We start from the raw sequence: 15962 nt of genomic DNA on the forward strand, positions 1-15962 counted from the left end.
CCCTTTACCTTGTCAAAAATGACTCCGTTCACAGCGACCCGTTTCGGAGCATGTCTCTTTAAATGAGCTACTGCTTACCCCGCCCCTCTTTCTTTTTTGTGTATTTGGTGGCATGTTAACATTAAAAACAAAATCAATCCACTGTGTCCTCAGTGGCTCCGATGTCAAGAGAACATGAAGACTCTTGTTCACTTGTACATCCAACTACAAAACACTTCATTGCTTACAAGACGTTGTCGCTACATCTACTCAAGCATGGAGAAAATGGCGGACAGCGTACAGTGGTTGTGGGCGGGGCCTGATCAGTATGACGTCATACTGATCAGAAAATTAAAACTGCTTGATAATTGAAAACTGTGTAGATTTTTGAGGGATTAAAAAAAGGAATTAATATTCAAACACAATGTAAAAGGCTGGTCTTTACCCATTCAACTGCTTTTCCACCTTTCTGTAGCTACATCATCCGCTCTGATCCACTGGCACACGTCCCTGAGAATGTCCCAGGTGCTCCGGCTGGAGCCAAGCTACGACAAGACTATGGACCTGAGACCAGGGATGAGACCCATCTGTAAGAACTGGAAGTTCTTATTAACCCTCCTTCCCTTCCTCCTCTGCCTTGAGCTGCTACAGTCTGCATGAAGAGTGACAGGACACACAACCTACCAACCAACCGATCACACAGACACGACCCAAGCTGCCCAATGGCTAGAACTGTACTACTTAAACACTTTACAGATTTCTCTTTTTTACGACACCGGTATATAGAATCTCGTGGCACATTTCAGACTTCTCTAAATGTGGCTGGTCATTACATTTTTGTATTTTAAGACTTGGTTCAGTGCGAGTGTGGGGTATTGAATCACTTTGGACCAAACAAGCTGTCCAAGCACTTTGGATTTATAGGGCAGTATATATCAGAAATACTAAATCAGTATTCAAGAGGGCAGCTAAAGACAGAAGGAAGAAACAACAACTATTACGCCAGTAAGCTGACCCAAACACTGGATAGTGCCCTGTCATACATGCAAGGTGTTTGAGTATGATATTGAACAGAATTAGTTTACATCAGTGCTATATTTTGTACATATATAGCACAAATATAGCATATATAAATATATATTTGTACATATATATCATAAATTAGCCACATATTCTTTACATGCTCAGTGACCTCTTAGTATTCACAGTATTTTGTTGTGATTTCGTCCTCAAAGCACAAAGGGTTTTAAATTTGAAACGGCTAATTCCCAACTAAAGCTTTTACATGTGATTGAACACTGATGATTTACTATAAATTGCTGCCAATTATCACTACAAATGTTATCATAAGCCAGTTTACATGTGCCGAGAACAGAAGCTAGATCTATTGCCATACAATTTCAAATTTACAGCAAAAAATGGAACATATTCTAAAGCAAACACATGGTCCTTCTGAAGATTGACAGGAACTGTACTGCACCAGCAGAAATGTGCTTCATGGATCTTGATTAGGTGTCATTGAAGATATGCCAAATGGTAATATACATAGGATCGATATTGAAATTATGTTTGGGTTATACATTAGAAAATATTAGATGTAATACATACTGTTGGTAACCATTGTTTTTCAGTGATATTTTGCCTCAAAGCTAATAAGTGTTTTTTTTGTTTGTTCGTTTTCTCTTTACAACAGCATTCAGCATTTTGTATTTCTAAAAATAACTGGTTATTTTAATATTTTTATTATTTCTGTGTGCACAATGTACATGTTACTGCTCATTTAGGACAAAAAGGTATCTATATACCTCTCTATATAAATATATATAGAGAGCGAGCACGAGGGAGAGTATAAATCATTTGAATTTGTCGATTTTATTGCACTAAGCTCTGCTGAGCAGTACATAGTAACCCTTTAAACTACATAAAGAAAACATTAAAAATGTTACATTTCACAATACATTTTAGTTTTTGCCTTCTGTATTAATACATTCCATGGTTCATTGTCATTTCCATCGGTGTATGGAGCTGACATTTAAAGCCATCATGGAAAGCTGCTTTTATTTTTACTAGATGTATTCATCTTTCATTGAACAGAAAATGTGAATGTCCACTTTGTGCAAAGTAGCTAAGATTGAATACCTCTCATATCATTCTTACCTGTTTGTCTCCACAAAGAAATGTGATAGATGACAGTAAAAGCAATGAAACGGGAATCCTTGTAGCTATGATGTTTAAAATATTTATTTTATAATTCTGTATTCATGTTTATTGCGTATTTAAGGCGTTTTCTGCCTTATTTTGCTTCTATTGATCTGGCATATCAGTTTATTTACTGCTCAGCTCCAAGACTGTCAGTAGTAATTGAATGTCAGCCCTTGACATGTCGAGCAGAATACTGTACAGTTCATCAGACTATATTCATGTTTTTTGCTTGCGTAAAGATGTCACCTACATTCTGCCCATTGGTCATTGTTTTCTCATGCAGATTGCTTTCGGAATGTTTTTTAAATAATGTTTTCCTAAATTTCCAGCCATAATTGGAAAGGATATGCATAATGTGCATGTTAAAAATAGCCTGCAGATTCCTCTATTTTTTACTAGTTCCCTGAGATTTAAATATGATCGGCTGATCACAGCTGTTGTAATTTACAAAAATTTCGTGTTATTTTTCCAGTAGTTTTAGAAAAACATGGACCATGCATGTCCTAATCTTGCCAAATGTGTCAGAGACCCATGTTTACATTTGCTGGCTCCTGTTTTTGGATTGTGCTGAACAATACATGAACTTCAAAATTTTGTACAATTTCTTAAATGAAGTCTGTACTAACATGTAAGAATGAATCAATAAATGCTGCATGCAGCCAGAGAAATGTGGCAGTATTTTCCTACCGACAGGTACTTCGACTGTTGATGTATAGAATCACACATTTTATTTTGCATTTAATAATGCAGTAAAAAAATCCAAATGTCTGTACATACCAGTTGCATTTTTACATACCATATCCATTATTAGATTTTGCATACTTTACAGTGTGTTTTGCAGGTTTCACCTTACAGAACAGAAGACCTGATTATTTTGAGATCTTTTTTATATATATAATTTTCATCAATTGTATATTTAGAAACATACATCCAGTACCTAATGACTCTGTTTGAGTTTGTGTTTGTTTTTTTGTGTTTGTCTCCACCTGTCTCGGGTCCAGCGCCCGTGATTTTCCACCACCTCATGTAGCAGGTCTATAAAGGTGTACTCATTGCCCAGCAACAGGCTGTCATCTTTTGGAGAACCTCCCGCAGGAGGCGCCCTTGAGTCAGACCCTTCACACATCTGGCCTTGTCGGTCTCTCTGAGCTCTCTGTGCAGCTTTCCCTGCTCTCCTGGACTGCTTCTGCAATTCTGACGGAACCTGCTCACTTTGGTGAACTCGGTTTGCTTTTGTTTTCACGCTCTGTATTTTCTCAACATCGTCTTTGTTGTTTATCTCCTCTCCGTAAGCAGGCTTTGGCTTGCTGCCACCAAATGATGGATTAAAAATGCTGAACAATTCAGAGCAGACCTCACTATCATCAATTGGCGAGTTCTTGGAGGACAAGTCGGAAAAGACAGTCGACTCGAGACCTGACGTCCAAGTTTCCCCATTTGTAATAATTCTGCCATCCTCCCTTGGTGATATATTAGTATTAGAGAAGCATTCTTTTGCACTGAAATGCAGAACTCTTTGATTGGATGACTTAAGACTTTCCCTGTAAGTGTCCTCATCAATAGCGACTGGGACATCTTCCATTGGGGACGTGATTTCAGGCAGAAACTCCAGTGCAGTGAACTGTGGAGCAGTTGGGAAGATTGTAGGAGAAATGCTGGGTGGAAATGGTCTGATTTCATGTCTGCAACCAGTTACAAATATTAGTTGGGGGAACACATTGAGGACTTGTTGATTTTGAGCCCACTGCTTCTTCCACTGGGCCGCAGTCGGAGGCCAGGTCAGTACCCGCCGAATAGGTCTTAAAGGTCCAAATGTTTCTTTAGCAGTATTCTGATCAACCCCAGTGGTCTGGTTTTCTGGACCAGCACCAATCGTGAGGTAGGGCAGGTTTTCATCAGTCTCCTCAGTCTGGGATATAACATGTTTTACCCGGAGAACTTCTTGACTGCTTCCTGCTCCAACGGCCAACTCGTTCAAGTGATCCAACACATTGCTCTCCACACTATGCTGAAGAACGTCTTTATCTACCCTTGTTCCGGCTCGAACACACTCATCAGTATCTTCATTTTTCTCTCCAAGGTCCTCATGTGATTCCAGAGTATCAGTGGCGTTACTTACCTCAGTGGATCCCTCTTTCTCCTCATCTGCTATGCGTTTTCCATCCTCCAACTTCTCCACCTCCTCAATATTAACACACACATTGTCTTTTGTGTTTTCTGAGGTCCTCCATCCATTGTAATAGTCATCATTCCTTACCCCAACTTCATCAGTGGCCGCTTCTGCTTCTGTCGGTTTAGAAAACATCTCCATCCTGCACAATACCGGCCCGGCAGATCTCACCCGTTTAATAGGTTCTCTAGCGTCATATGGCCCTGATGAATAAATATGGTAAATCTGTGATATCTTCTCATCTCCAACCACCATCTGGTTTGCCCTCAATAACACTTCTGTTGTGGCAATGTGTGTTTTATTAGCGATTTCAGATTTCACTTTTCTGTTTTCTTCTCCATTGCTTTTTGCAGTTGATTCACTGGTTCGGCTCATTTCAGATTTCTCTGAAGCAGGTTTTACAGCCTGTAGATGTTTCCTCTCTCGTTTCCTGTGATACAATGCTGAAAGGACACAGATGACAAGTACCAGGGCACACAGTACCACTGGTTACATAATAAGGTTAGTCATCCACAAAGCAAGCTACCGGACATAAAAAAAAGTTACCTAGCTGATGGCTGAATTAATGCCATGAATTAGTTCCACCTACCAATAAAAACAATTAAAGTGGAGTGACCAATTGTAAGAGGTTTGGTTATTAATCCAGTGGCAGGGTTCCCAGTGCCAGAACCTCCAGTGGTAAGACTTGTAGTGGGAGGGCTCATGGATGTGAGGGTTTTACACTCTGGTACCTGCCATACTGGTACACCTTTCAAATCAGGAGGGCTATTGCAGCACACCAGCATCTCATTCTCCAGAAGAGAGGCATTCTGCAAACCTACAAACATTTGTCAGTCATTCAAAATTTCACCTAAAAATTAATATTTCAGCAGCGTTAGGTAAGTATAAGATAGAAATGAATGCATACCTCTCAGGTATTTGGCAAAGTCGTTCACAGAGCACGAGCAGTCCCAGGGATTTCCATCCAAGCAGATCTTTGTACCGTTAAGTGGAAGAAACACATCTGTACTCAAATGTGTCAGTTTGTTGTTGAACAGGTCTAACTGCCTCAGTTTACTAAGACCAAGAAAACTACTTGGGGTTATCGTGTGAACCTGGTTCTCAGACAAGTCTAGGTTGAGCAGGTTTGACAGCCCATCAAGAGAACTATGATCCAGTGTAGTAATTTTATTATTCGACAGTCTGAGTGTCTCAAGTGTAACCTGATGGCTGAACCAGTTTGACGAGATTTGGGAGAGACGATTATTGTCCAAATTGAGAGTTTTGAGGTTTTGAAACATTTCAAAGGTCTGTGGTCCTATTGCTGTGATACCTTGGTATGCCATAGTCAGACTGTTCACAGAAGTCAGATTGGTGCTGTTAAACATAGACAAGCTGATTTCTCCTAAACCACTCACAAAGATAATCACAGAGGTCAAGCCAGCAGGGTAATCTATAGAGAAAAGAAAAGTTACAAATGTTGAAGGGAAAACTCATTTAAAAATAACTTAACACATCATTCAAAACTTTTATGACTTTCCTCTATAGAACACACAAGGAGATGTTGGGCAGAATGTTCAAGCTACACTTTTCCAAATAATGAAAGTCAATGGTGACCAGGGCTCAGGCAAGATTTCCAGTGAATAAGTTAAATTTCAGTCAGTTTTGCACAAAGCAGCTTTATATCATTAGAAGACTTGGAATATAGTGCATGAGTTGTAGAGATCATAAATGGGTTTTTTTTTTAGTACTGTCAAATGATTAATCGCATCCAAAATAAAAGTTTGTTTACATATACACAGCACACATATGTATGTATATGTGTATTATATATATATATATAAAAAAAATACACACACATGCATGTATATATTTCAGAAAAATATGTTATGTTTACACATTAAATATATTTATTTTAGTGCTGGGCAACGATTAATCGCATCCAAAATAAAAGTTTGTTTACATATACACAGCACACATATGTATGTATATGTGTATTATATATATATATTAAAAATACACACACATGCATGTATATATTTCAGAAAAATATGTTATGTTTACACATTAAATATATTTATTTTAGTGCTGGGCAAATGATTAATCGCATCCAAAATAAAAGTTTGTTTACATATACACAGCACACATATGTATGTATATGTGTATTATATATATATATATATATATATATATATAAAAAATACACACATGCATGTATATATTTCAGAAAAATATGTTATGTTTACACATTAAATATATTTATTTTAGTGCTGGGCAACGATTAATCGCATCCAAAATAAAAGTTTGTTTACATATACACAGCACACATATGTATGTATATGTGTATTATATATATATATATTAAAAATACACACACATGCATGTATATATTTCAGAAAAATATGTTATGTTTACACATTAAATATATTTATTTTAGTGCTGGGCAAATGATTAATCGCATCCAAAATAAAAGTTTGTTTACATATACACAGCACACATATGTATGTATATGTGTATTATATATATATATATATAAAAAATACACACACATGCATGTATATATTTCAGAAAAATATGTTATGTTTACACATTAAATATATTTATTTTAGTGCTGGGCAACGATTAATCGCATCCAAAATAAAAGTTTTTGTGTACATAATATATGTGTGTGTATTGTGTGTATTTATTATGTATATATGAATACACACCCATGTATGTATATATTTAAGAAAAATGTGTTATGATTATATATTAAATATTTATATATCATATAAATTATATTAATAAATATATACATGTAAATACATGTAAATCTTTTCAAAATATATACTGTATGTGTGTGTCTTTATATACACATAATAAATATACACAGTACACACAGATATATTATATAAACAAAAACTTTTATTTTGGATGCGATTAATCGCGATTAATCGTTGCCCAGCACTAATTTATTTATAATATAAATTATATGAGTGACTTCAGACCATCCTACCTTTTGGTATCTCTTTGCAAACATAGTCCGTTTCTGTGTATATACAGGACTGAAACCATGCCTCATGTATATACTGGAACACCACAAAAGTAAAAAGAGCTAGGCAGAAAAAAAAGAAACATTCGTCACAATTACTTGATTTTGAAGCCATCAAATCAGAGTGCAATAATACTCACCACGCATACTGACAAACATCAAATAAAGATCTTCTGATCTGATCAAATCCTCTGAGTTCCTGTCTAATGTCCATCCATCCACCGAATGCCTGACCTGTAGAGCCCCCCGCTGAGGATAAACCACCAGTTGCCAGGATACAAATGTGTCTTCAGTGGACTGTCAAGGATACAGTGCTTGTCGATGAGGCACAGCCTGTGGTGTTCCAGTTGACAGAAGTTGGGACACCATCACGAGACCACAAGTAAATTAGACTGCCATCATTTCTTGCAATCACCCAACAACAGTAAAGCTATTAATACAAAAGTTTATCAATTGCCAACATGAAGTCACGTAAAGTCAATTATGCACAATACATGGTACTAATATTCATTACTATGAGGTAAGCTCACTTGCTATATAATGCAAGAGGTGTTATAAAATAAAGTGGAAGATGACAATGTCAATAATTAAATGGAAAAAAATGAGAATGAATTTGACTTGAAATATTTATTAATTCTCAGAGTCTTATTTAAAATAAATAATAATATGGTAAAGGAAGCAAAATGACCAAGAATGAATAGTAGTGTTTAAAACAAAAAAACAAAAAAGAAAACAGGTGATCAACATTAATACAATCTTTTAGTTAAGATATAAAAACACACACATACAAAACTGCAATTTAAAATTAAACAATGCAGCGACGTATAGACAAGTCTAACACCTATTATTTGGAAACAGTAGTTTAAGAGTCATTAAGGGGCTGTCAGTGTACTCTTTTCGGTGTTAATAGTGTTTGAGAGATGTTTCTCAGTGTATAACAGAGTACTTTCACCTTTCAACAAGTAGCTTTAGGAGCAAAAATGGTTTAGTAAGCCCTTTAAAAATCTACCCCAGCTATACACCTTCATGAGCAAACAAATAAAGTGCATGTGCAACACTCAACTGATCTCGACACCAAACACGAGGCTTTTATGAGTGTTCTCCAACGTCTAAACACAAGGATGCCGGCAGTGTTGACACTTCTTTCACTGAGGAATGTTTTCAACCTTGGTAAATAATTAGACAGCGACGGCAAGGGAAGTAACCGATTATGAATATATTAAATACTGTCATTCAAATCGTTTACAGCGACACTCTTCATAACAGAGCATGCTGCTCTTCTGTATGAGAAAAAGCTCCAGTGCCAACATCAACATGGTTACATTGCATGATAATATTACTAAAACATGATCATAAGTGCACCATAGTACAGACTGTCCAGAGGAGAGGCCGCTACCGAGTAGAACAGAAGAGAAGAGAACTGCATTTGACACGTATCAAGGTCTGTTCGATTCCCTATTGAAAGGACCACGAGTTTCCAAAAAACAGGCTACAGCCGAGCTGATTTTTTAAAGCACTGAATAAACAGACATAGTACCACAATGCATGAAGGCCAAAAGTATGCAGACCTGGGATTGTCCCAGCGACAACAAAAGAGCAGCATGTTTTGGAGGCAAAAAAACAAAAAGCTTTGTTGAGAGTCAAGTCAGCTATTTTTTTTTTACATGAATTCGAGTTCTGGCAGTCCTTAGAGTCAGCAAACATGTTTTAAAGACGTTAAGAGGAAAACATGTACCCCTCGCAAAAAAAAAAAAAAAAAAAAAAGGGGAAAACGAATCAAACAAAAACAATCATGGGGGAAGTGCTTCGTTTAAACGAACGAATCAGTGCCAAACTAATAAATACTTCAAGTAAAAATGTATCATGTAAAAAGACCACAGGATTGTGGGTCAAGGACTACTTCAACCCAATACACATTCAAATGAAGTGCATGTTGATTCATGCCTGTTCGTTTGTCCAGCGAGCCTCTTCCATCCAAACTCTGACGGAAGCAGATAAGTGATTACGGGCCTCGTTGCGAAAGTGCAGATTCTTACGAGTGCCATCGGACTTCACTTTCCGCTCTTTTTTGGCCCTGCAGGTCTTTTGGCTTGCCACAGATGGTTATGGATAGTCAGCGCATCTACACTAACGGACACAGTTTTGGCAGGGATTACAGTGAACTGCTTGCGGTCCGAGCTGTACTTGTAGAGTTTGTCAATCATCTTCTTAGTGATGCTCTTGGGCCCTGTGCCAGTGAGCTTGTGGATCTCCTCTGTGTCAGGGAAGTAGGAGTAAAGGGCTCTGAACTGACAGCCACTGTCCCGGAAGAGAATCATCAAGTGGTTGGAGTCGCACTTCTCCAGCTCCTACCAATCAAAAAAGGAGGCAATTATTTAGTGTGTGTTTTTTTTCACTGTAGTTGACCATCAAGACTAATTGGTTACATCACAGCATGCTATCTGCATGCCATGAACCTGCAAACTGGACACGCACCTCAAGAATGGAATTCTTCTGCGGTTCATTTACTTTTCCCGCTAAGCAGCAATGAGAGATGGCGTTGTGGATTATAGGCTTGTTGGACTTCGCGCTTGGCTCTTTGAAAAGCTTGGGTCCTACAGTGACAACAACAACAAAAACAACATCAATACAAGACATGAGACGCAACAATGTCCCATAAGGTCATGGATTTTTTTTCTCCTTATTTTATGATGATTCATTATAAAAATAAAAAAAATTTCAATTCACATATACACTACTGTTTGGTGAGTTTTTTTAAAATGTTTTTAAAGACGTCTCTTATCCTCACCAAGGCTGCATTTATTTGACCAAAAAAATAAAAATAAAAAATGATTAAGAGTGAAATATTGCTACAATTTCTATTTTAATATATTTTAAAAAGTAATTTATTCTTGTGATGATTCCTGTGTGATATAGAAATCATTCTAATATGCTTATTTTTTCTGTTCACTGTGAAATGCTGTGCAACATGCATATGATGTTTAAAATACAACTACATGAAGCAGGAATTTGGATCGATGGGATTTCACTGTGTGTGGCTACCAAGTGTGACATAAATAGAAAACAATTGACCGATAAAACTTTGTCTTGCTCTCATGACTGGTTAGGGCAACAACATTTTTTCCCCTTGGATTTATCGCTTGCAAATTAGTTGTTTCACCTGGTTAGGTCATGGTGTGCCTCTCAGAGCCCTATACAGGTCTCGCTGATGCGTACTAGAGCTTCTCAGTCTCCATGATTAAAAGCTAAACTACCTCATCTATCATTCTGACACCCAACAAATGACACAAACCTTTCTATTCTCCTAAACAATCCCTTGCCTCAAAGGGAAATTATTTACATAAACCCAAGTATTTTTGCACTGATTTTTGAATACATAGTTTGAAAGGGTAGTTCTAATTTTAAACTAATTTCAACTTCAGAGCAAAGCAATGCCTGTATTTATTCTGCAAACATAAGCAATAGAACAAAAAGAATGGATTTGGATGCAAGCTATAATTAAAGAGCAAACAAGTGAAACGCTTCAGAGAGTTCGGACTTAAAGAACAAATTTATCCACTAATGTCTACCCAAACAAAAAACTGATGTGTGCTTATGTACTCAAGCACACAGACAAACATATTGCCTGATGCAGGGTCGAGTTCAGCATGCTGCTGTTGTTAACACAGGATGTTGTCCTGGTGTAGAGGAATCTAAAATAATTTAGTACTCCAGACCAGCATGTAGTACCCACACTTACTGAGCATCAACACAAATATAAACCACTTGCATCCTACAGAACGGAAAGTGAAAACTCACCAGTGTATTCCGCCATGGACATTGATGTAATGGAAGACGCTGTGGAACCGTTGTCCCAGTCTCTCTCTGTAGTCCGACTGGAATTGCGACTGAGGCCTGGAAATGACTCTACTGATTCCCCTCTGTTAATGGAAAGAATGAACAGCAACGTTAAAGTGCTTTAGAGGTCACAGTCTGAATCCAGTCAATTGATTCTGAAACGAATTAATGAAATGCATGCACGCATGCATCTGCACACAGCCTGTAGGACATGGGAAGGACTTACCGATGAGATCCCGCCCCTCCTGAGTTGACACTGTCTGGTTCAGTGGTGGCCACGGAGGCCAGTGATAGACTAGAGCCAGATTGGGCACTGATGAGATTCTCATCTGGTGAGGGACATGATTTCATTATTTTAGTTTAAGTGCCATCAAACATGTCTGCTGTTAACTCAGTAATAATGCAAAAACAGAAGGCACAGTTTAATACTTACTGGTAGCAGGACATTTGGGAAGTGTATCAACTGAGGGTTCTTCCTTCAGCACAGACTTCGGCCTTTGTTTTTTGGGCTTGGCCTTGGGTTTGGGTTTTGGCTGGGGCTGCTCTTGCTCCTCACACATCTCCTGCTGTTTTCTTCTAAGGTATTCCTGCTTTATCAACTCTCTCCTGGCCTTCTCCTCCTCTTTTCTGAGTCTTTCCTCTTCAGTTTTCCTCCTGGAATTGGAAAAGAAAAGAGGCTTTAAACATACAAACTTCATGAAAATGTTGAAAAAGACAAAGCATCTATTTATCATATTTATATTCATGGAAGATGACACTTCAAAAGGTAGTCAATACCTGGCTTCATCTCTTTTCAGCTCACTTTCAGCCTCCAGCTGTTGCTTGCGGAGCCGAGCCTCCTCTGCCTTCCTCTGTTGTTTTAGCAGAAACGCTGCTCGCTTTTTGGCCAATTCATCCTCTGCTTTTTGCTCGTCCTGCATATATAAAACAACAAAATCAGTAGGCAAAGTAAAACTAGTGAAACTTGTGTCTGAGTGGTTGTTTGTAGTTGCTAGGGTGTTACTTGGCTACAAAGTGAGTGGGAAAGATTACATGTCAGTTTAATACTTGGCCAGGTTTTTTGTTTTTTTGTCAATTTACCTTGAAAAAAAAGCCCATGCCAGACTTCTTTTCCCCATCGCTCCCATCAGCGGTCATATCCAATACATTGGCATTTTCTTCATCTGGATTGGCAGCCAAATCAGACAAGTCTACCTCAATAAGATTGACTTTTCCTCTAGAAATATCCTCTGAGGAGACATTATCCATTGCTGGCTCATCATTAAATATAGCCTCAGCATCCTGCAAGGTAGTGGACATAGTTTCTTCGAAAGTGACACCAAGGGCCACAGAACTTGGTTCCCTCGAGACCGTCCTCAAGTTAGCTTCATCATGAAGGTGGAATGTAGTGCTTTTCGAGTTCCCTTTGTCTTTGCTGAATGAGTCTGATCTTGAGAAGTTCTGCACAAAGTCCTCCAGCTCTGGTTTGGGGGTCCTGCCCCCTTGAATGGACTTGGCAGAAGGGCTGTCAGTAGGTGTAGGAGTGGAGCTCTTTTGCCCTTTGCTGTGCTCCTTAACTAGCAACAGCTCTGAAGGTTTGGAACGAGACCGTGCTGAACTAAGTTTGGGTGGCTTTCGTACCACAGGGCTGCCACTTGGTTCAACAAAATGTATCGAAGCTCTGACCTTGGGTTCAGATGCATTACTTTGGTCACTGCTAGGTGGTGGAGCAGCACCCGTTGGAGACTGAAGGTTTTGCTTCATGAGCATTTCCTGCTGGAGCGAAAGTTGCATCATCTGCTGCTGAATGTTTCCAATAGCCTCATTCAGCAATTCAATGGAGTGGTTGCATTCATTAAGATCTATCTCCTCGTCCATATCTAAGGCACTAGGGGACATAGTCCCCCCACCTGCCCACTCGAGAGATGCCTTCTCGGGCTCTTCGGCCTCTTTCGGCCCATCTCTCAGAGCACCAACACAGGCGTCGTCTTTTGACGATTTCTCTTTTTCTTGATTGAGTTTTTGGCCATCTTTCAAGTAGTACTCTGACTTTGTAGGCTGAGGGAGAGTATCACTCTTCCCTTTCTTGACTATGTGCAGGAAGGCTGCTTTCCCAAGCTTAAGCCTTTGTCTTGCTGTCAAAACCTCCATCTTCTTCTTTTGGGATTCAATTGCACGTCGCTTTTCTTCAAGTTGCATGTGGAGTTGAACAAGTTCGGAGGCCAGCATGTTGGCACTGTCCTTGTTCTGTGGTGTGGGACTCTGGTCTCTTTTCATCCTCCAGGTGGTTAGAGGAAGGGAGCAACTCTCTGAGCCATCTGGTGTGGTCCGCTGTGAGCTGCTTGTGCTGGAACGGATATCTAGATTGCTACCAAACTTCTGCATCTTTCGTTCAGCAAAACTGGTCATGCGCACGCTGCTGCTAGCTACACTGCTAACCTGGGACTGACCAGGGCTAGAGCACCTGCTCCCACCATCTTTATCCTCATGTTCCTTTACATTCATGTCTTCCCGCAACTTTGCTGACTCTTCGTCCTCCTCATAGAACTGTTTCTTGTCTGGATGGAGCTCTTTGGTGAGCTCTGCATCCTGTTCCTCAATGGTCTCTACAGTCTCTATATCAGACCCTGGAAGGATGTCCCATGCTTGGACAGGCATCTTGTCCTCAGGCACCGATGAATGAAGGTAAAACCCAGGTGACCACTCAGCAGATGGCGGCTCAACACTACTTGTTGCCAATGGTCTGAAAGCTTGCATCTGCCCAGGGGCTGGAGGCACAAATTCACTGCATTTAGGCTCAATAGTTGTCTCAAACTCAGAGCTAGTGTTGGGGGTAAAGGTCCGGTTAAGGGTGGATGGAGGTCTCCGTCTGGAAGATGAAACAGCACCTTCTGCTCCTGCTACTCTCCGTACTGATCCTCGCTGCCTTCCCTCTCCCGACTCTTCTTCCTTATTTACGCATATTGACTTCTCTTTGGCTGGCCTGAGAACTGCAGGCATCAGAGGTTCCAGGAAGAAACTGGCTGTTCGGGAATCTGAGGAAGCTTCCTCCTGTCTTCCCCAAATGCCTGTTTTAGCACCAGGGGTAGCACTCTGTCGCTCTGCATCCTCAGAGTTTAACAGGGTGGTCTCATTCTTGGATGAATCTGGCCTGACAATAGTTACCAGCTCCTCCTCCTCATCCATGTTAACTTTTCCCAGCAGACCGTGGCCATTCACCCGCCTAATGTTGCCCTGACCCGGGTGGCTCTGGTGCTTGGGTGTTACAGTGGAGGCCAGGCTGTCCTCACTGATGGAGCAAGTCAGACTAACGCTGTCGCCCGAGGCCAAATCTGCATCACTGTCCGTAGCAGAGTGGAGAACATACCGATTCAGCTGAGACAGTGGCCTGATTATAATAATAGTAAGAGAATCATGACCAAACAAAACATAGATTTTATGTAATATCTTAAAAGATATGTTAAGTACTCCTATTTATTAACAGTGTTGGTACCTCTGCCGTTTATCTGACCAAGCCACTGATCCTCTGGAGTGACCTTCTTGCGTAAAAGAATTGGAACGATTTCGACAGGCTGGTAAGAAAAGCACAAAAATTTGATTACCTGACTCCATTACTCAATTCACATTCTAACTCCACCGTAAAAAGGAACATGCTTACTAGATAGAGTAATAAAAATTAAATTTTTAAATATACTTCACAATTGATGCATTCATTCAAATTATCATAATGCAGAAGTGTCTTAAAGGGTTAGTTCACCCAAAAATGAAAATTCTGTCATTAATTACTTGTTCCAAACCCGTAAGTCTTCGGATCTTAGGAACACAAATTAAGATATTTTTGATTCATCCCGTGAGCTCTCTGACCTCATGATCTCCTTGCAATGTTTGTGGACCTTGATTGTGTGAGGATCATTGCTGTCTATGGGAGGGTCAGAGAGCTCTCAGATTCCATCAAAAATATCTTAATTTGTGTTCCGAAGATGAAAACCTTACGGGTTTGGAACAACATAAGGGCAAGTAATTAATGACAGAATTTCCATTTTTGGGTGAACTATCCCTTTAACTGTCAAAGTTACATTGAAAAAATATTTTTATGGGGATAAAACAATCTTTATCTGTAAGACCATATTTTTCATCCTTAAACACTCTGGTTAGGGGTTTGTTCTAAACCACTATTCCCAATTATTAGGATTCTATTGTGTTACAGATTCTATACAAACTTTGTTGATGTTTTGTTAACTTCACATTTTTTGTGAGAGTTTAATATTACGATAATAATAATAATAATAATAATAATCATAATAAATAACCAAAGGTGCTAAAAATCATTTCTATTCCTGAGACTCAACATTTCTGGGTATCCCTTCCATGTGAGCATGAAAAGTAATATCTTCATATGAATGGCATTAGAAGCTTAATGCCATACCCGTACTTTCCTCTCCTGGCTGAGCCTTTTTCTGTCTTTGTCTCAGTGGCAGAAGTGGGTGGGAGGGGCTGAAGCCGGAACTCCCCTTATTACTGAAACAGCAAGCAGAGGGCACAGTTGGCAAACCACCAGCACAAAAAATTAGGACGAATGATGTCCAGGCCTATCCAGCCAAAATCTAATTGAACTGACACTACGCATTTTCCATGTGGATGGACAAATATAGACAAGCAGCACTACTTTGCTTAGGACCTTAAAAAGAATAACTTAATCGAAAACAGTCTAAATACCATAGTTACAGAGCTGTATTAAAAGCACTAGCATGACATTAAAATGCCTTTTATGTCCAAGTAACTATT

The 15962-nt window shown here is 39.2% G+C and overlaps 3 protein-coding genes across 21 annotated transcripts in view; 1 reads left to right on the plus strand and 2 right to left on the minus strand.

Moving 5' to 3' along the window:
- kcnt1b (potassium sodium-activated channel subfamily T member 1b) overlaps positions 1-2860 on the plus strand; it is a 127989-nt gene extending 125129 nt beyond the window's left edge. For 6 of the 14 annotated variants that reach the window (XM_058775381.1, XM_058775382.1, XM_058775384.1 and 3 more), the window contains one exon: positions 455-2860. In XM_058775381.1, coding sequence (XP_058631364.1) covers positions 455-572 — 118 coding nt within the window. In that variant the 3' untranslated portion in view covers positions 573-2860. The remainder of the gene's footprint in view (positions 1-454) is intronic. The other 8 variants (XR_009271283.1, XR_009271285.1, XR_009271286.1 and 5 more) reach the window with 3 other exon arrangements.
- A 26-nt stretch (positions 2861-2886) lies between these two features.
- Positions 2887-7976, minus strand: LOC131540480 (uncharacterized). 2 transcript variants are annotated; one of them, XM_058775392.1, is made up of 5 exons: positions 7502-7976; positions 7326-7424; positions 5259-5783; positions 4941-5168; positions 2887-4836 (listed from the first exon to the last, which is right to left on the minus strand). In XM_058775392.1, exons 1-5 carry the CDS (start codon positions 7518-7520, stop codon positions 3119-3121), a joined length of 2589 nt encoding a protein of 862 aa, XP_058631375.1. In that variant the 5' UTR covers positions 7521-7976; the 3' UTR covers positions 2887-3118. The 2 variants fall into 2 exon arrangements, with proteins under 2 accessions (XP_058631375.1, XP_058631374.1); XM_058775391.1 differs by having other exon boundaries at positions 7326-7976.
- A 127-nt stretch (positions 7977-8103) lies between these two features.
- The window catches only part of camsap1b (calmodulin regulated spectrin-associated protein 1b), a 28437-nt gene continuing 20578 nt past the window's right edge, over positions 8104-15962 (minus strand). For 4 of the 5 annotated variants that reach the window (XM_058775378.1, XM_058775377.1, XM_058775375.1 and 1 more), the window contains exons 10-18: positions 15604-15695; positions 14671-14749; positions 12279-14565; positions 11976-12112; positions 11632-11852; positions 11425-11527; positions 11160-11281; positions 9837-9955; positions 8104-9709 (exon numbers count right to left, since the gene is read on the minus strand). In XM_058775378.1, coding sequence (XP_058631361.1) covers positions 9413-9709; positions 9837-9955; positions 11160-11281; positions 11425-11527; positions 11632-11852; positions 11976-12112; positions 12279-14565; positions 14671-14749; positions 15604-15695 — 3457 coding nt within the window. In that variant the 3' untranslated portion in view covers positions 8104-9412. The remainder of the gene's footprint in view (positions 9710-9836; positions 9956-11159; positions 11282-11424; positions 11528-11631; positions 11853-11975; positions 12113-12278; positions 14566-14670; positions 14750-15603; positions 15696-15962) is intronic. The other variant, XM_058775380.1, reaches the window with a different exon arrangement.

Source organism: Onychostoma macrolepis, chromosome 05 (genome assembly GCF_012432095.1).
Source record: "Onychostoma macrolepis isolate SWU-2019 chromosome 05, ASM1243209v1, whole genome shotgun sequence".
Classification (NCBI taxonomy): Eukaryota; Metazoa; Chordata; class Actinopteri; order Cypriniformes; family Cyprinidae; genus Onychostoma; species Onychostoma macrolepis.

Excerpts from the sequence above, each read along its gene's own strand:
- LOC131540480 (XM_058775391.1), bottom strand. The coding sequence starts at position 7,476 with ATGGCTTCAAAATCAAGTAATTGTGACGAATGTTTCTTTTTTTTCTGC. Across the intron at positions 5,169-5,258 it reads CTTTGCCAAATACCTGAGAG|GTTTGCAGAATGCCTCTCTT; the intron begins GTATGCATTCAT and ends AAATGTTTGTAG. Across the intron at positions 4,837-4,940 it reads CACTTTAATTGTTTTTATTG|TGGTACTGTGTGCCCTGGTA; the intron begins GTAGGTGGAACT and ends TTATGTAACCAG.